The sequence below is a fragment of the Pseudorasbora parva genome, chromosome 12 (assembly GCF_024679245.1).
Source record: "Pseudorasbora parva isolate DD20220531a chromosome 12, ASM2467924v1, whole genome shotgun sequence".
Lineage (NCBI taxonomy): Eukaryota > Metazoa > Chordata > Actinopteri > Cypriniformes > Gobionidae > Pseudorasbora > Pseudorasbora parva.
Window position 1 is genome coordinate 42,057,979 of NC_090183.1, and position 20,957 is coordinate 42,078,935.

The 20,957-nt window shown below is 35.4% G+C and overlaps 3 protein-coding genes across 5 annotated transcripts in view; 2 read left to right on the forward strand and 1 right to left on the reverse strand.

Moving 5' to 3' along the window:
• Window positions 1-8,606, forward strand: part of tubb1 (tubulin, beta 1 class VI) — a 66,035-nt gene extending 57,429 nt beyond the window's left edge. The window contains exons 1-4 of one of the 2 annotated variants that reach the window (XM_067460365.1): window positions 341-487; window positions 1,412-1,520; window positions 3,472-3,582; window positions 5,394-8,606. In XM_067460365.1, the coding sequence (XP_067316466.1) occupies window positions 431-487; window positions 1,412-1,520; window positions 3,472-3,582; window positions 5,394-6,526 (1,410 nt within the window). In that variant the 5' untranslated portion in view covers window positions 341-430 and the 3' untranslated portion in view covers window positions 6,527-8,606. Of the gene's footprint in view, window positions 1-340; window positions 488-1,411; window positions 1,521-3,471; window positions 3,583-5,393 lie in introns of those variants that run through there. The other variant, XM_067460366.1, reaches the window with a different exon arrangement.
• A 153-nt stretch (window positions 8,607-8,759) lies between these two features.
• On the reverse strand, window positions 8,760-9,566 carry atp5f1e (ATP synthase F1 subunit epsilon). Its single transcript, XM_067460368.1, has 3 exons — window positions 9,408-9,566; window positions 9,044-9,168; window positions 8,760-8,891 (listed from the first exon to the last, which is right to left on the reverse strand). The coding sequence occupies exons 1-2, from the start codon at window positions 9,437-9,439 to the stop codon at window positions 9,045-9,047; spliced, it is 156 nt and encodes a 51-aa protein (XP_067316469.1). The 5' UTR covers window positions 9,440-9,566; the 3' UTR covers window positions 8,760-8,891; window position 9,044.
• Window positions 9,567-10,120: 554 nt separating this feature from the next.
• Window positions 10,121-19,919, forward strand: chmp4ba (charged multivesicular body protein 4Ba). Of its 2 annotated transcripts, XM_067460370.1 has the most exons (6): window positions 10,335-10,474; window positions 10,801-10,902; window positions 13,245-13,422; window positions 15,288-15,402; window positions 16,775-16,895; window positions 18,258-19,919. In XM_067460370.1, exons 2-6 carry the CDS (start codon window positions 10,827-10,829, stop codon window positions 18,320-18,322), a joined length of 555 nt encoding a protein of 184 aa, XP_067316471.1. In that variant the 5' UTR covers window positions 10,335-10,474; window positions 10,801-10,826; the 3' UTR covers window positions 18,323-19,919. The 2 variants fall into 2 exon arrangements, with proteins under 2 accessions (XP_067316470.1, XP_067316471.1); XM_067460369.1 differs by lacking the exon at window positions 10,801-10,902 and having other exon boundaries at window positions 10,121-10,474.
• Window positions 19,920-20,957: the final 1,038 nt, after the last annotated feature.

Consider the following 20,957-nt stretch of genomic DNA (forward strand, 5'->3'; position numbering starts at 1 on the left):
CTCTCAGACAATAAAGTCATGTGGTCTGTCTGTCTCTCTGATGGCCTGTGTCACTGCATTTCGACAGATAGGGCCTGCAAGAGTCTTATCATGAACACCAGAGACAGTGACTGATGGAAGCTCATGATCACAGGACTTTGCATCCTGTATTTTACATATTAAAATGTTAAAATGATCCTTAAATACTTCATAAATATCATCATTTTGGTCATTCATAGTGTGCTAAACATTGACCCTATACAACACAGTTGTTCCTCACCGAAAGTCTCTTCTGCTAGCTAGCTATTCAGTGTCACAATGACTAGTACGTTATGTGACATATGGGTGACTCCCTCTTAATGATGTCATTACTGGTGTTACACACACAGTGGGCATCTCAGACTCACGGTGAAGGCCATTCCTGCGCTTTCAGCTTGCCTAATTGATCATCATGCGTGAGATTATTCATCTTCAGATCGGACAGTGTGGGAATCAGATCGGCTCAAAGGTGCGATGACTCAAAATATATATTTTTATGTATGATTAGTAGCTGCATTTTCATTTTAAAATCAGCTTGGTTCAAGCAAGATAATCTGATGCATGCTTAACAGACAAATGAACATTTCTTTGTTATAAGTATTTATTTGTAGCTTATTTCTAAGTTTGTTTTTGTCATACACTGACATTCTTTTATTATTATGGTATTTTTTTGTAGTTTACTATCACTTTGAACAGTGATAGTAAACTAACTTTTAATTTTAGTAGTAGTAATTAGTACATTTTTTTCATTCTGCTAGTGGCTACCATTGCAGCAATGTCTTCGGTTACAAGCTATAGCAAATAGCTTGTAACTGACTTCTTTGCTACTAAAATTTATTTTTAAACTAAATTAATATTCAAAGTTTTGGTACGTGCATTCATAGGGTGTCCACCCTAGTGTGGTCTACTGTAAGATAAGAGACAGAGCCTCCTCTCACAGGCTACTGCCTTCTTTATCATACAAATGAGCTCAGCGGCTTTTCAATTCAGTAGAATTGTGGTTATAAAAAAAAAACCCGGAATGGCATCCGGAAGAGCAAGTGCAAGTCAATTAAACTCAACAGAGAAGTCCTTTAATGGAGGTTTTGTCATTTGTCATTTAAAATCTGATTTTCTTTTTTTTTTTTTTTTTAGCAATATTGCCAAGTTATGTTACTTGTGCACTTTCCATTGAGAATGGGAAACAATTTCCTATCTTGATACTTTAGATCGGTCGTGCTGTAGGCCTTGTCTCACCTTTCCAGTTGATGGAAACATTGCTCAAAAAGTTAGCCTTGATCACCTCAAGGTTTCCTTCAGTACTGAAGATATCAGTTCGATCAAAAATGCAAATTAATGGAAGAAAGTATGATTGACTGCGTTTTAAGCTAAAAATGTTTCAATGTGTTGGCAGTTCTGGGAGGTGATCAGTGAGGAACATGGCATTAGCAAAACAGGACTATATGAGGGCGACACGGACCTGCAGCTGGAGAGGGCCAATGTTTACTTCAATGAAGCACATGGTATGCTGACCTACACGTTATATGTTTTCTGTTTGTATTCAGTAGATACTAAAAGTAATTTTTTTTTAATGCAATGCCATTCATACATTTTTAGTGCATAAATAAATGTATATCCCCTGATTTCACAGACCAGGCTGAAGATAGTCTCAGACTAAAATGCATGTATGAGCTGTTTTAACTAAAACCTGGCATTACTTAAAATATGTCAGTGCCATTTTTTATCTCAAGATGCACAACAGTAATGTTTTTGTTTATAAACTCTACTTAAATGTCCTAGTTGAACCTGGCTTAATCTAAATACAGTCTGAAACCAGGCCTATATTTTATAACATTATATACTGTAAAAAAATGAAAATAAAAACAAAACATTTGTCAAGGTTTTGCATGCAGATTTTAAGTAAATTCACATGTGGAATTAAGTAAAATTAACAATGAAAATAATTAACTTTACACATGGCCAGTTTAAGTTTTTTTGTTGTTGTTGCAATTTCTCCTTAGTTTAAGCTTACTTGGCAATACTGTTTCAAGTCAGTTTTACTCAGACAATATATCTGACCCTAATGCTCAAAATAATGAATTGGTTTGCGTAGAGCCAACTCAAATTAAACAAATTAGTTCAATCAACTAACTGACACATTTTAAGTAATCTGAATTGTTTAATTGTTTCGAGTTTTATGAATTTGTTTCTATGAATTTGTTAAATTTGACTAAAACTGGGATGTCTATTTTCTAGCATGCTTTGCATTGGCACTTAAAAGGGTAAAATGCTAAAATTAAGTGTTATAATGTTTTTTGTGCAAGATTAATGTGGGAGATGTGTTTAATGTTTTGAGAAGTGTTTCTGTTATGTTGGGTTTTTGAGCTTAGTCTGAGAACAGATATATGTTAAATGTTTTATATTGCTGTACTCATACAGCAAGTGCTATGTTGTGCTAAAGTATTGTGTTAGCAATTAGCAATGTAGCATTTGTTGAATTAGCTAGTTAAAGCTAGCCAAGTTTCCAATACTAAAATATTTAAGGTAGGTGTATGAATTAGCTTACTCACATATTTGAAGTTAAGAGCAATTAAAATGTTTTAATAACCAAATAAAAATCTGCAAGTTGTGCTTACTTAAGCTTTACATTTCTCAACTTCAAAAATAAGATTACCTCCATTTTTAGGTTTTTAAAGTTTATACTTTAAAGTGTATGCTTTACTTAGAACATCTAAATAAATATTAGAGTAGAAATTGTGTAGAAAACATATCTGAACTATAAATAATGTGGTACCCACCCGAACAGAGACCTCAATACTTGGTACTCAACACACAATAACATAACATTTGTTGAATATTTTTTAAGTATGAATGTGTAATTTTGAGTTGTAAATTAACTCCAGATGTCACAAAACAGCAAGTTACTAAACTTAACAACAAAAAACTGTGAATATAGCTGAAAAAAAAATGCAAGCATATTAATTATGCATGGCCCAGTGCATCATGGGAACACCAGTCTCAGGAAGTTGAGTAGATGTTTACTTTATAATATTTATATTTGTTTAATTTCTTGCTAAAGTTAAGTAATAATATGGTTTTTTTTATTTTATTCTTGCCTGAACTAATATATTCAGGTGGAAATTACATTAATTTTTTTCTGTCGTATTTACTTAATAATTGTCATTGTGTAATATTTAATCTAGCATTGTACGTTTGGATTTTATTTTGTATTGTATTGTGTTGTGTTGTATTTTTTATGTTTTTGTTTTTGCAATTGGGGCAATGCATCTAATGTTCATTTAAATGAAACTTGTATTTCTGACATAGTTATTATTGTAAATTGCGTGTTATATATTGTAAGAATCATACTGAGCTGTCTTTATCTGGTAAGTGGGGCAATCTTGCAGTCGAGGTACACGGTAACTTCCTATAAAAAAATTCTCATGCAGTGACTGATGTTTAATTGCCTGTCAGGTGGCAAATATGTTCCGAGAGCATTGTTAGTGGACCTGGAGCCAGGCACTATGGACAGCGTGAGGGGCAGCCACATAGGACAGCTCTTCAGACCGGATAATTTTATACACGGTGAGTCAACAATCATCTGCAGTAAAGACGTTTTATTTAGGTACCATGTGAGATTGTTCTCATCTCATTAACTTCTATAAACTATAAATAGGGTTGATTTAATCACTTCTAAAACATACACTTTTAAAAATAAAGGTTCTAAAAGGGGGGTTTCACAGTGATGCATTGAAGAACTATTTTTAATTTCCCAAAGAACCTTTCAGTGAACATTTCTCAAAAATCTAAAGAACATTTATTAACAATAAAGAAAGGTTCAATGTAATAACTCTTTACTCCAAAGCTGCAGTCATACTTGACTTTGAGCATGCAGAATTTCTAAGGACACTGCAACAGTAATAATACAACCTCACACTCTTTCATTTAAAACACATTTCACCATATAATCAGTGCTGGGTAGTAAGTGATTTAGATGTAATCTGGATTATGTAATCAGATTCCAAAAATGAAGTACTAGTAATTATATTATATTACGTTTTAAAATACTTGTATTCAGACTACAGTTTCTATTTTATTGATTACGTTATTCACACAGTGGCAGTCAAATATTCATAATTCATTGATTCGCCCTACTCCTTTTTTATCTTTTAAATTTACCTTTCTAAAACACCTACTGCTTATTTATATTCAGAACGTCTTCCAGGTTTGTGGAATTGGACACACAGACCAGCCAATATTCATGAGACTATCAGTGAAAACTGAGAGCCACACAGCATTTGATCCCTGGATTTACAGAAACAAGTGTTTTCTCAACATTGCAACATATCTAATCAACTCCTGATTAACAAATAAATTATTATTTGAATTATAACTCGGTGATCACTTTCAGTGTATTATTTAACCATGCATTACTGTCTTTGGAAGGCTTTTGTCTTTCAAACACATTAAAATGTACAAATTCACGTCATTTCATATTTACATGCAATGCAAGAATTCCCCAATTGTTTGTCAGGTGAAATTTCTTTGACCTAATATATTTACTTTGAAATACCCCCGATATTTCATTTAAATTAGGTCAATAATAAAATTGCCAATAATATTAATAATAATAATGATAAATAATAAAATGTCTCTGATGTTGGTTAATAGTCACATGACATGTAGACAAATCAATAAAATATTTTTATTTTTTAAATAATTGATTTTAATTAACAAAAATGATTATTTAATTACTTAATAGCTTGTTATTAAACTGACAAACCCATGCATAATGTCATTACGACAATGTAGTATTTCTTGCACTCCATGTTGTTGTTAACAAAGAATGGAATATATTTTCTTTCTCTTTATTTTTATATTAAGATTACTCTACTCAAATCAATGTGATAAACATGTAGGTCAAAAGTAATCTAAAAGTAATCCAAAAGTAGTCCAATTATATTAATTTACATGTTTAATGTAATGGATTACTAACTAGAATTTTTGTCATGTTTTGTCAGTAGCTGACTACAATTTGTATGTAATCTACCCAGCTCTGCATATAATATATACACAACAATGTTGCAATGCTGCAGTTTTAAAGATTGCATTATTTTAATTTGCTGTAAAATTTAGCCCATGCAAATTCACAAGTCAAGAGTTCACCAAACTTGAACTTTGGAACGCAGCAAAATTTGCATGAGGTTGCATCTCCTGTCTCCCACATTCGCATGCGTGCGAATGGAAGTCAATGCAACAAAAAGGCTATTGTGACCCCCACTTCCCTCAAACTCTAAAATCTACTCGCAGAAGAGAAACATTTCTAACATAGCACAATGCTATAACGTATGCCATAACGTCATTGATGATGTTGTTTTCTCTCTGTAAATGTAAAGGCAGTTCTGGAGCTGGCAATAACTGGGCCAAAGGTCACTACACCGAGGGCGCAGAACTTGTGGAGCAGGTTGTGGATCGCGTCCGTAATGAAGCCGAGAGCTGCGATTGCATGCAGGGGTTCCAGTTCGTCCACTCTCTAGGTGGTGGCACTGGTTCGGGAATGGGTACCTTGATTATCAATAAGATCCGGGAGGAGTACCCTGATCGCATCATGAATAGTTTCAGCGTAATGCCCTCGCCGAAGGTCTCCGATACAGTAGTGGAGCCGTATAACGCGACCCTCTCAATTCACCAACTGATTGAGAATACAGATGAGACGTTTTGTATTGATAACGAAGCGCTGTATGATATCTGCTTTCGCACTCTCAAGCTAACGACGCCAACTTACGGAGATCTCAACCACCTCGTATCCCTCACCATGAGCGGGGTCACAACCTCCCTCCGCTTCCCAGGTCAACTGAACGCTGACCTTCGGAAGCTGGCCGTCAATATGGTGCCCTTCCCGCGTCTCCATTTCTTCATGCCTGGTTTCGCTCCTCTCACGGCACGTGGTAGCCAACAATACAGCGCCCTAACAGTGCCCGAGCTCACCCAGCAGATGTTCGACCCCCGTAATATGATGACCGCGTGCGACCCACGGCGGGGTCGCTATCTGACAGTGGCGGGCATTTTCCGTGGTCGCATGTCCACTAAGGAGGTCGATGAGCAGATGCTGGCCATTCAGCAGAAGAACAGCGATTACTTCGTGGACTGGATCCCTCACAATGTCAAAGTGGCCGTTTGCGACATCCCACCACGAGGCCTCAAAATGTCCTCCACCTTCATCGGGAACAACACTGCCATCCAGGAGATTTTCAAGCGCATAGGGGAGCAGTTTTCGCTCATGTTCCGACGCAAGGCCTTCCTGCACTGGTACACAGGGGAGGGCATGGATGAGCTGGAGTTCACGGAGGCGGAGAGCAACATGAATGATCTGGTTTCAGAATACCAGCAATATCAGGATGCCACAGCCGATATGGATTACGACGCAGAAGATGAAGTGACAGAAGAGGAGAGTCTGCCATCAACAGTACACAGCACTCGAGCAGAGATTAAGACTGAGGTGCTCACTGAAACTGCTGTCAGCGAATGACGGGTGGGCTTTAGTGAATATGGCACGAGTGGATCTGATTGTGTCAAGGTTCAGTGGCCCCAAAAAGTATTTAGGCACTTAAAAGGATAGTTCACCCAAAAATGAAAATTAGACCATGATTTACTCCCCCTCAAATCATCCTAGGTGTTTATGACATTCTTCTTTAAGACGTATAAAATCAGTTTTATTAAAAAAGTCCTGGCTCTTCCAAGCGTTATAATGGCAGTGACTTGTTGGGTCATTTTTGAAGTCCATAAAAGTGTATCTGTCCGTCATATAACTGCTCCACACGACTCCGGGAGTTTAATAAAGGCCCACTGAAGTGAAGTGGCACATTTGTGTAAGGAAAATATCCATATTTAAAACTATATAAACTAAAATACCAAAACAGCGGTACGCAAGTCCACTTATGGCGAAAGAGAAGGGCTTGAGTTTGTTGCCCAGCCCGATCTGCGAGAGGCGTCAAAGCTTGCGATGCTTCTATACATTGCGTCAGGGGTTACACTTTCGCCGTAAATTGAACTGTGTAGCGATGACCGCCATTAGTTATTTTAGTCTATAAAAAATTTAATTTTTATAGACGAATATGTTTACACAAACGTACCACTTCACTCCAGAAGGCCTTTATTAACCCCCCAGAGTCATGTGGAGCAGTTATATGTTATAGATGCACTTTTATGAAAAATTACCCAACAATCAGTGCCATTATAAAGTGTGGATAGGCCAGGACTTTTTTAATATAACTCTGATTGTATTCAAATTTCATTTACACCTAGGATGATAGTAAATCATGGGCTAATGAATTTTTTTTATTAAGATACCTTTAAAATGGATATTATGAATTACATTACATTAGATATAGGGGCATCTGAACCAACTATATTGTTCAGAGCATCAAATATGACAATCACAGTGACCAAATGTTATAAACATCATTTAAAACCCATGTATTTTTGTTTTTATATTTTATGTAATTCAATGACACTGTGCCTCTAGCGTTCAAAAACTGTTTGATGGCATTGTACATAGCAAACTGTGAAATATTTCTGACCTCCAGGTGAAAATGATGAGTTACACAATTAAGACATAGATTCAGGTGGATTTAGACAATTTTATAATCTTTCAAATATCTTTTCAAGCAGAAGTACACGACTGATCAAAAATGTGTATATTGTTGAAAGTGTCTTCTGCTCAGGGCCTCATTTATTTGATCAAAATACAGTAAAACAGCAATATTGTAATTAAACAACCTTGATTCTTTTTCAGGTTTCTTTGATGAATGGAAATTTCAAAAGAACAGCATTTATTTAAAATTAAATCTTTTATAACATTGTCACCTTCGAACAATTCAATTAATCCTTGTTGAGTAAAAGTTTTAAAAAAAATCTGAATCTTACTGACCCAAACTAACAGTGGTTTATAGTATATAACAAAGTAAAATATACATAAAATATTGATGTGTAATATCACCGGAGAACACTATACTATTTCTATATGCTCTGTAATGAAAATCTACAGATATATCAAAAACTTTATGAAAAATATAGACAACACTTTTTTCCCTCATTTGTGTGGTGTAATAGTACTATATAGAGGCTTAAATTCTTGTCATTTGTTTTAATATTCAAAGCTACATTTCTGTTTTTGTTCATTTTGCTCATCTTTTAATAAAAGCATGTTATTAATATAAAATGCAACTGTTTCAAAATATATATTGATGTATCTGCATTGTACTTCAGAATTTATAATGCTAAGAACTTTTATTTCCCTTTTTATTGTCAATTATGTCATGCAACCATCATTTATGAAAGAAAAAGAGGTTAAGACACCAAAACTATACAATTAAAAAGGCTTTACATAATGGAAACTCTGTATACATTTATAATAAAACACCAAAGACATTAATCTGTGAATTTCCTGCTGCTTCCCCCCCCCCCATGTAAAACAATAGTTAACATCTCTATTTAAACCTGATGTATACTGTACCCTGCTTGTATAGCCTGAGAAATAAATTATATACAAAGCGCATTAATCTGCCCACATCTTGTGCCGAGAACGACCACGAAGCAAACTAGTAACAGGTTTAATTTTGATTATACTTTAAACCAGACATTACTTGCATACATCAAGCAAACCTGATCTGATAAATTAGAAGTAACACACACATTCTGCCAAATGCACACTAGCTAAACATAAAGCTATTTTAGACCAAGAACACACAGAGTGAAGGCTGTTTCTTTGAGACTCATAATTTATTATCAAAAGAATACAGCTATTTTCATTCAATCAACATAACTGCGGGTCTTGTACATCCGACAGAGAATGTGTATGGAGAAGTTGGGACTGCAGGGTGTAATTAAAGCTCCTACAAAAGAGCAGAAAATAAGATCAATCATGACATATAAAATAACATATAACATAAAATATTGAACTAAAATTTTTTGGTCAGATCACTTTCTACAAATACAGTACAGTTCAGATAAACACTTGAACTGAATAAAGGCTTAAGGAACTCACATTATGCAGTCTTGAGTTTAGTGACCTTCACATTGGTTTCTGCGTTTTTAAGCGCCTCGACTTTGATATCTGGCTTCAGCGCTGCCCGCACGACCCTGGCGCAGATAGCCGAGTACCTGATGTAACTGAAATGACAAAACAAATATCAAGTTACAGATTAACTCAAAAATCCTCTTATGAATATGTGAAGCTTGATTCAACACGACGCTACTACTATAGTAAAACACATATGTTAACTGCAGAACAAGAACAAGGCCAAACCAAATGAACAGCAGCGATAAAGCTTCACGGACTAGAGCGTACAACGATAATTTAAAAGAGAATTTACACAGTTTGTTACGTTATGTAATTGTCATTCTGGTACCTCAGCCCAGCTTGTCTCCAGTAAGCGACCATTTTTCCGGCCAAATGTGTATCTTACGTCCGTTAAGCGCTGCTGTGCGTTTTGATCAAGGACGAGGACGAGGCCTGTGCGTTCGCCGGAATATACGTCATACGGAAGCGTACAATCCCATTGGCTGGCAAACATGCCAATCATTATTCTCTCGCCGCAGTTTAATGACGACGGAGTACATTTTCTAATTTTCAAAACGAAGAGGTTAAATTTTTGTGTAATATTATTTCAATTATAGGTAAGTTTTATTTGCACAAATGTAGATTTTTTAAAAGTTGCTCCATGTTTTGTGCCATAAAAAACCCCACATTTATTTATTACCGTGAAAAAGTCCCACAAAACTCTCTCTTACCGCCCCTTAAATGTATTATATTATATTATATTATATTATATTATATTATATTATATTATATTATATTATATTATATTATATTATATTATATTATATTATATTATATTATATTAATACATGTGCCGTTTTTGCATTTACATGAATAAAACACTACATTATTGTTTAAAATCATTTATAAAATGTAGTACATTTAGTTTTAAAAACTTTGGCTATAGAACCTCTCTAGTTATATTATAATCGTATAAAATGTTTTTAGTTGGTTAAAATCATAGGTTAAATCATCTTCCTGAATATTCAGCGTGACAGAGCGGCGACGTTCGTTACGTCATGACGTGAGTCATGTTCTTGTGACGTGATGATGTCATGCGGCCTGGGTTAGAAGAAGAGGAGGCAGAAAAAACAACAACAAGCCTGTAGGGTCAGTGACAGATAGAAGACACACTAGACTAGTAGTCACAAAATCACTCTCATATCAATCCTTGCTGTCGTCCCGAGGGCAAGATGTCGTTGTTTGGGAAGTTATTTGGTAGCAGTGGAAAGGGGGGTAAATCTCCAAGTCCCCAAGAGGCTATCCAGCGACTGCGAGAAACAGAAGAAATGTTGACCAAGAAACAGGAATTTCTGGAGAAAAAGATCGAACAGGAGCTTGTAACGGCCAAAAGAAACGGAACGAAGAACAAAAGAGGTGAGGGATGAACTGGCATGGATTAGCTGGTTAAATCAGGTTAGTTTGGCAGTGTGAAATGAGCTGTGTATGGCTGTCACAGATTCGCGTGCATGTTAGTTAAACTTCATAGACTCTTTATTGTTTCTGTGTAGTGTATTAGACAAAATAATTAACAGAATAATCTAGATTGTAAAATAAATGATATCTTCAATGGACTAATTAACAGAACTAAGCTGTCATAGAAATCTGGGATAGTTTTTTCCCCTTTATATTGGGTAACGTTATGTGGGATATGTTTTTTAGCACAATAATTTGCCTTTAATTTGATAAATTTTCTCCATCAGTTCACCTTTGACCTCCCCTGGTATCCATGGTGATGACAAACATGTACGTCATGATATTTGACTCAGGGACTTTCCTCCAGAAGAGCTTCAAACAAAATGAAGGCAATAACATACAACATTATTCATCTATGTTATCTTGTAAATGCAGTAATATTAATATTTATTATAATATTTATTTATAATAATATTGTAATATTTAGTAGATATATGTGAATACCGTTTGTGACAAATGTAATTTCTGCAATACATCAGTTCAAGATATGGATTGACTTTAAAATGGACATGACAAAAAAAAATCATATTTACAGAACCCAGACTTTTCTGAAAAACAAAATTACATAATTAAAGCAAAATGTTACAAGTCAAGAAAAGCTATATATATATAAAACCTCCTTTATTACCTTCTGTGACATGAGAACACAAAAACAATACAAATTCGAAAGATTTGTATGTTATGACTTACATTACTTTTTTTATTTGATATTTATTCTGAATTATTATTCATTATCACATTCGCTTAACTGTTAAATAATGCTCTTTCCTTTTAATTTATGATCTGACTGTTAAAACCTAACCAAATTGATCTGAAAAAAGTACTAGAAACTGACCATCTTAACAACTTAAAAAAGTTGTCATAGATCAGTATGCCTTTGTCATGTTTTCCATTAGTGTCACTTTCAGACTGTTCAAATTATGTAAACGCAATTACAAGAAGTATATTTATTCATAAGGCTGTTTTTTTTTTGTCCCATCGATACTTCTAGAGAAATCCAGAGATAAATGATTTCAATACAACGTAATGGTCACATTACAGAGCCATCTCGGTTGTAAGGCCTGTAACTCAACCCCACATTTAAAGTCCCCAGAACAGAAGTAATCAATAATTGATCTGATTATCCCACGAGGGCTGCCGGGATACGACAGGTGACGAAGCGGATGGTTTGTGACTGCGAGGGGTGTGGGACTGGTGTGTTGTGTCATAGTTCACAATTCTAATGCCTTCATGGAAGAAGTGTTTAATACGCATTAGCTTTGTGTAAGGCTGCGTCTTTGGAATGGCCTTTTTGGACATGCACATGATGTAGGCGTCTGTTGAGGGCCTTTCTATTGCAGTTTGCAAACCTGATACATTCAGGTCACATTCCTTACATTGCACAAAAAACAGCTGCTGTTTTATCTTCTACATGTGAACTGACAAATCAAATCACTGTTTTGCCAATGTTTAGAATTAAAATCTGTTAAAAGTAAAAATGCAACATGTTTGTGTATTTACTTTTTAAGGTTGATTCTCATTAAGAAGGTCTGGAAAAGACTTATTATGAGCATAATGTTTTGTTTGTGTGTGTGTGTGTGTGTGTGTGTGTGTGTGTGTGTGTGCGCGCGCGCGTGTGTGTGTGTGTGTGTGTGTGTGTGTGTGTGTGTGTGTGTGTGTGTGTGTGTGTGTGTGTGTGTGTGTGTGTGTGTGTGTGTGTGTGTGTAGACAGACAGGACGGGATGGATGGTTGGATGGATGGAGGGATGGATTAAATTAAAATAGATAGATAGATAGATAATTTTTAAAAGTTATTGCATGGATGGATAGGACAGACAGACAGACAGACAGACAGACAGACAGACAGACAGACAGACAGATAGATAGATAGATAGATAGATAGATAGATAGATAGATAGATAGATAGATAGATAGATAGATAGATAGATAGATAGAAACAGTATGAAATGATTTTGAAACAATGATTTTGAAAATAATACGGTAATACATTTTTAAACAAAATGGTCCTAAAATAAGCTCTTTTATTGACTATGCAAAATATAATTTATTTATATAATTTATTTATTGTCTTCTTTTTTGTCTTGCCCTGGTTATGTTCTTGTCAGGCTTGTAGGAGTCAACATTTACAAAAAAAACAACAACATGTCTGTACTTGTCATTAATATGCATAGGCTGTCAACCACAATCTCACTAGAAAGCAACAGGCCTTTTTCCTCTTTTTTTGCAGCTCACTTGCCTGATTAAGTTTGGTGAGTGCGCCTCATTTAACCGCACCTGTACTGAGTCCCTAACTCTGCACCACTGCTTCCCTGAGAAATCATTTTCATTAAATGCTGGAAATCTTACGCTGTGGACTTTCCATTTATACCTTTACTCTCCATTTATTTTTCTGTGCAAGTAATTTCTTACTAAAGCATCTTGACAATATTGTGCCCAAATCTCTGGATACTGGGTTAAAGCAGGACTGGCAGCCGATAATGCATGATGATAAATCTTAATTGAAATAAAAGGAGCTTCAAATAAAATCAATTGACCTGTAATTACATACAGCAGTACTCTTTTAAACAAACCCCATGATGAATGTTATGCAAAAAAAATTCCATGGGCTTCCCAAATTCTCTGTATTTTGTGCTTAAATCGTACCATTTTCCTTTCTTCCCTATTGAAACAGCTGCATTACAGGCACTGAAGCGGAAGAAGCGCTACGAGAAGCAGTTAGCCCAGATTGACGGCACCCTCAGTACCATTGAGTTCCAGCGGGAGGCGCTAGAGAACGCCCACACCAACACTGAGGTCATCAAGAATATGGGCTATGCTGCCAAGGCCATGAAGGCTGCCCATGACAACATGTGAGGAGCTTTTTTTACTTATTTTTAACAGCTCTTGCTTTCCCGTTAGAGAGGCCTCTATATCAGCCTCACTGTGGCAATGTTTTGGGTTTATTACAATAAAAAGTTAAATTTACTAATGTAAAATATCCTCCTGTTACCCAGTAATAGACTTTAGTCCACTGTGGTGGACATTATATTTTAGTGAGTTTCTGTGACATCACACACGTCACAGTTTTGAGTCAGGATGTCCTTTAAAGAGCACATTCGGGGCTTTGCGCAGACACCAAATGCTTGGAGGTTTCACCAGGAAAACAACAACAACTTGGTCTTATAAAAATTATAAAAAAGATTATAAAAATGGCTGACATTAATGTTTAGCACGCTTATGGAAATATGATAATATTTTGTCATTATAATTTAAATCTAATTAATTTTTTTAATCGTTTGTTATAAATCAACATCTCAGGAAAATGTTATGGAGTTTCTAATCAAAATATGACTTTTTTGTTACAAAACAGGGCATTGATTTCATAAATGTCCACTGTAGTGGACGTCAGGACTTCATTCATGTTTATCAGGCATTTTGGAGACACAACAAGTGAATAGGGAAAAAAATTACATATCAATATTCCTATGAAATATGACATATTATGAAAATGTTTCCAATTATTACTCCTATTATTACACTTCTTTTTTTCATTACATGTTGCACCAAGAACACATTAATATGCAAATTAGATGCAATGTATCAATACATTGTATTGAATGGGAAAATCCAAATATGGCCATTTACCCACATATTGCAAAAAGTACGATTGGATATCAAAGCATTCGGTTATAAAACATTTTTTTTTTTTTTTGAACATAGTTCAGAATCATCTTTAAACAAAGTTTGTTTTTTAAAAATCCTGAAACTTAAAAATGTATTTGTAAATTAAAAATAAATCCCATTGTCTTTGCCTATACATGCAATTTCATATCATTAAATGTTTTTAACAACTGAGTCCTGGTGTCAACTACAGAGGACATGACATATAACATGAATTATATATATATATATATATATATATATATATATATATATATATATATATATATATATATATATATTTGTCCATTTGTTTCTTATGCTCTAAACAATGTAATGACATGGAAAAAAAACTAAACAAAATCTTTTTTTTTCTGGGTCTCGGGAGGATATTGGGATTCTATATGGCATGAGGAATAGCTAAATTAAATGTTAAAGGGTTAGTTCACCCCCCAAAAAAATAATTCTGTTATTAATTACTCACCCTCATGTTGTTCCTAACCCTTAAGACTTTCTTTCATCTGTTCATTGGAACAAAAATGAAGATCTTTTTGATGAAATCTTTCTGTCCCTCCATAGACAGCTACGCAACTGACACTGACTCTTCAGAAAGTACATAATGAGATTATAAAACTTACTGCGTAATGCAAGAAAGAACCAATGATTTTCTTTTACGTGTTACGTTTGAGCTTCTGTTTATGTTCGCTGATCAATGTTTATATGTAAAATATGCGAAATTCAGTCTGGTCATCATATAAAGCGATCAAGCATCTTCAGAAAATTTAGACTAAACCACTCAATTCATATGGATTCGTTTTACGATCTCTTTATGAACTTTTCGAAGCGTCAGAGTGGTAGTTGTGTTGTTGTCTATGGAGGGACAAAAAACTCATGATCTATTTCTATGACCGATTTCGTGATCTTCATGATCTTCACTAAAGTCTTACGTGTTTGTAACGACATGAGGGTGAGTAATTAATGACAGAGTTTTCTTTTATGGGTGAACTATCCCTTTAAATATATTGTCAGGACTCATAAGGTTGAGATTGTAATTCTTTTGTCTGTGTGCCTTCAGGGACATCGATAAAGTGGACGAACTTATGCAGGACATCACAGAACAGCAGGAGCTGGCACAAGAAATTTCAGATGCAATCTCAAAGCCTGTTGGTTTTGGGGAGGAATTTGACGAAGTAAGATCAAAACAAGCTAATTTCTTGAGTTTTTGAGAGGCACCTTTAACACGTCTAAATGGGTCCAATGCATTTGTGGACCATTTTTTAAAGTGCTGAGGGAGGGAGGCATCTCATCACATTACGCGTGTGTTATAAATACTTATGCAACAACATTCAAGGACTGCTTACTCATTTAACAAGTCAAGTCACCTTCATTTATATAGCGCTTTTTACAATATTGATTGTCTCAAAGCAGCTTTATAGTTGCACATGAACTCTAGAAAAAAGTTATTGTCCAGCTAAAGTAAGTTTCTGAGTAATTAATTTCCATTGTATTTACTTTGGGGCAAAATAGAAAACTTTTAATGTGTTCTGGCCGTTAATTTGCATGACATGCAAATGTGACCTGAGAGTGCAAACTTTGAAATAGTTTTGAAATGATACTGTTATTATCTTTGTGTAAACTTAAAAAAAACTTGAATCTGTGAGAAAGGTGGCTGCTTGCACGGAAGCATTCTATGTTTAGTCTATAGCCAAGCCAGTTTGAATACGTGTGTGTAGGCGCGTAGTTTTTCTTCACAAAATGGCCGCCAAATGACTTGTCTGGCATGCATAATACAGCGATTGTAGTCGTGTCCGAACCGGAATCGTTTTGATAACACTTTTATCTGAACAGAGGGGAAGGGGAGGAAAGGAGAGAGTCTTGTAATACACAATATTTGTGCTAAATACACATTTTAATCCTGTTTTAAAAGAAAAGAAAACTGACCAATTGCAGGGAAAAAGTCCCCCAAAAAGTCTTAATGAAACATTTTTGTTATGCCTGACATCAACAAACTGATACATCAATATCCAAATGTTTTGAGTTACTAGGATTTTTAAAATGTTTATGAAGTCTCTTATGCTCACCAAGGTTGCTGTTATTTGATCAAAAGTAAGGTAAAACTGTAAAAAAAATTATTTAAAATAACAGTTTTATATACTGTCTGTATATATTACAAGCTGAACTTTCAGCATCATTACTCCAGTCTTCAGTGTCACACGATCCTTCAGGAATCATTCTAATATGATGATTTGCTGCTTAAAAAACATATCTGGTTATTATCAATGTTGAAAACAGTTTTTTTAATGTTAAGAATGTTAAAAAAAGAACAGCAATTATTTGAAATGTAAAACTTTCGTACCATTATAAATTGATTTACTGTTCATTTTGATCAAATTAATGCATCTTTCCTGAATAGAAGTATACATTTATTTTTCTTACGCTCCCCAAACTTTGAGTGGTAGTGTATTAAGTGTTGTACATGCTCGTCTTAAATCCAATCACATGAAGTGGTCACATTTGAGAGGCATGTAGTACTGGAGATAAACAGATTGTGTGTTGTTTCAGGATGAGCTGTTAGCTGAACTGGAAGAGCTGGAGCAGGAAGAGCTGGATAAGAACCTTCTGGAGATCGGAGACAATGTACCACTGCCAAACGTGCCCTCTACGTCTTTACCTTCCAGACCAGGTACTAAACACACACACACACACACACACACACACACACACACACAAAACCTACCAATTACAGAAAACTGCATTTTTACAATCTCCAAAAAATGAATTCTTTATGATTTATAAGCTTGTTTCCTTATGGGGACCTCAATTTCGGTCCCCACAGTGACACGAGTCCTCATGAGTCAGTGCGCATTCAGGTTGAAGACCCTACAGGGATAGAAAAACATCTCCACAGAACACACCCCAGAAACGTGCAAAACACTACATTTAAATAAAAAGCCTTTTTTAAGCCTTTTTACATTTAATCATTTAGCAGACGTTTTTATTTAAAGCGACTTACAAAAAGGGGAGAGCAATAGAAGCAACGAAAAAAACAAGGCCAACAACCTGCAAGAGCTGTAAGAAGTCTCAGTTAATCAAGCACAGTACACAAACACATTTTTTTTGCCATGTGTAAAAATTGAGGTAAAAATATCCAAAAAATGACCTACACTTTCTCGTCAAATCTTCTGTCCAATCAAAATGCTCTCTAGAATCTAAAGCCCGCCCCCTGCGCTGCTGAAGCTGCGGCTGAAATCGGTCAGTTGTTAACACACATTTACTAATTTCTACATGGTGAAAGGCACATAGCACACTATATATGTGATAGGAAACGATTCCGTGTAAATATGCTTTCATTTGAGGCGAATGAAGTCTGTTTTCACGTTAGTGTTACACACCGCAGCAGCGCACACACACCAACGGCTCTGGTCTAAATTTAGACTACAGACACGAAAGCGCAGCGCGGATCATATGTGCGAGTCCGCGCAGACAACAAACATATCGACCCATTTGAATTCTGCACAGAATGCTGCATTTCAAAGCGATATGGAGGAGATTATGATGATAAACGGTTAGAGGAAACTGGCTTCACCAAACAGGAAGGTCCGCTCTTGCGCTCTAGACAAACTGTATATTAACAAAACGCTATTGGCTGTTTCAAAAAAGGGGAGGAGCTGCTAACAGCTGAAGCCGTTTCAGGGGAAATTACGTCAACACATTGAATAATGCGCCGCGTTTCAAAGCACTTCAGTGGGCCTTTAAGCCCAAAACCCATCTATAACTCATTAATAGGTACAGCCCTTTTGGAGCATGCACCTGTTGTGCCGACTGTTGATTCCGTCTTTAAATGAGCAAAAGTAGATGCAGACATGCCCTAAGTGCACCTGCACCATGCACTTGGATCGGTCAAATAGGGCCCTTAATCATGTTTCTATCACTCATTTTGTCAAATAATTTCTGGCACTGCAAATCGTTCCTTTTGACTCCTGCAGATGTATTTACAATGTGCCTGTATTCAGTGCAGTTTTTGAATGTCTTTTTGTGATTGCAGCAAAGAAGAAAGAAGAAGAGGATGAGGATGACATGAAAGACCTGGAGGCATGGGCTGCCAATTAATGCTGGTTCTGCTCCAGCGACACACATACACACTATACAAAGCATAAACCTCACTCCGATACCTGGTACTAAAGGACCTGGAAGGACTCTTCAGTATGTTACAGTATGACGTCTTTGTCTCTAAAATAGGTTAATATATAAACACACATGAAAGAAAAACAAAAACATAAATGCAACTGCTCAAAAAAAACGCAACAAATCTCCGCCAGGCTTACAGTCGGCATACTCATCTAAGCAAGTCTGAGATTGCGCCTCGTTTCTCCTCATCTCTGGACCGAAAAAGGCCTGTTGTAGATCAGTGTTTGTGTCCGTTACCTGTACTCATATATTTTTAAACTTCCATCATGAGAAATCCTCCGCTTGCTCCAAGAAAACAATACAAAAGGAAACCCTTTGCACGCAGGGGACGGTGTCTGTAACGCTCTGTCATGTTTTTGGAGAGAATGTGTGGTATATTACGAGTTTGTTTCACACAAAAAAGATCTTTGTTCATATGCACACATGCAAGTTGTGTTAGATGCACTGTAAGCCCTTTTTGATTCTGTACAGCAAGCATTTCAGATGGTGACGCAAGTGCAGGTGCTTCCCACGTACAAGAACCGTACCGCCTACATCTGCACTTAGGCTTTATGTCTACAAGACTTGGTCTCCATTTCGGGGCTGAGGTGAGCATGAAGTTGTCGCGAAGTTTGAGTGGTGAGAAGGTTTTATGTACACAGCATCTCTCTTTTATGGCATGACTGGTTACGGTCACCTGACAGTATGGGATTCCTTTATTGAATAGGTCTCTTCACTCAAGAAATATGTACTGTATAGTTTGAGATAGTTCAGAAATACGGACTTGTGACTCCCGAGATACCTTTATGCTAGAAGTGGTTTATTGAAATGGGTGTTGTATTAGGGGTAAAAATGTGTAGATTTCAGATTTGTGTCTTATTTTTGAGGTGGGAATGCATTCAAACAGATTTCTACCAGGACAGACAGCACAGATTAATGTAATATCATGGGGTATACAATGTAATACAGTGGGTTTTATTTAATTTTTTCCTCAGCTTGAGAATCTATAAAAAGATTTATTTATCAGACTCTGAAGGTTTCATTCACATTGTTTGTCTTTTTGACACTCGTTTATGTTGTCTTTCTCTGCCTTTCAACCTTACACCTGCATTAAAGTTTTGCCAAATTAACACTTCTCTGGTTTTTAATTTGCGCATTAGAATAATTTTCATTGTTTTCATGCACTTCGAAGCATCAGTGTTCAGCTTGAAAACTCGTTTTTGTCTGTTGAGTATTGAAAGTGAATTTTAGTATCTCAAGACTAGAGGCCTGGGATTATATTGTATCTGTTACATGCATACAGTCAAAATCTTTCTGAGACAATAATGGAATTTATTATGACACTTTTCTACTTCTTTCTTGCTGTGGAAAGGAAAATGAAGACTTTGAAGCAATGTAATAGAAACATGATTTGTATAGGATGTGAGACTAGCTTTAATACATGTGTATGTTTTCATCATATTGTAGGTGCTGCTGGATTTATCATTGTTATAGCACGATCATAATCTTATTTATTGTTATTAAAATATTTTTTATTGAGTTTCTAGTGGTCCTGGTACATGACTTAAAGAGGTAAACTAAAATGAGACTTCAGCACAGTAAACACGTATCTGAAAAGTTCATCCATATGCACGTTTAAACGTTTTGGGTAAGCAATTTAAAAATAAATAAATTATTGCTTTTTTTTATAGCAAGGACACATTAAATTGATTTCAAAAAGTTACTTTATAATGTTGGATGGATTTCTATTTATCAAAGACTCCTGAAAAAAATGCATCACAACTATTTTTAACATTTATAATAATAACAAATGTTTCTTGAGTTACAAATCATCATATTAGAATGATTTCTGGAGGATCATGGGACACTGAAGACTGCAAACAATCCCTCACAGGAGTAAATTAAGCACTAATATACACCTGAATATAAAATAAATGTTATAATTATTTAAAATATACAAAAATAGAACACTCTTAGATTGTAATCATATTTCACATTACTAATTTTAATGTACTATGAAAAACAACCCCAAACTTTTGAAACAGTAATAATCTACCTCAACATTTCAATTCAGATCAGCCAGTTGCATTTAATAATTTTATGATTGATATAAATATGTAAATTAGTTAGTGATATGTAAATCTTCAGTCTTTCATTCCTAATTTCATCACACAAAATCACAAACCAGACCATTTTCAGATATGGGGATACATAAACTGGCATATTTTCAGGATGGACTTTATACGGGGGCCTAGTTTCATCCAAATCATAGAGAGTAAAAGAACCCAAATTGGCCTAAATGAAAATGTTCATAATTGCTGTAGTTTACCGGGATTACACTCGTGAACAATCACTCATTAATTTGCTCATTCATACACTTATAGAGAAAGTAAATCAACTCCAACTGGTTTTGTCAATGGATTCTAACAAGTTTAAACTAAACATTTATGAAAAGGCAGTTTTCTTCCAACAAGCTCGATCAGCTCAGATCCGTCCTCATGATGTTAAACATTAGTTAAACACCAAAAGCCAGTTGAAACTTGTTGTACTTGTATATTATTCAAGCCCTCTTTACATT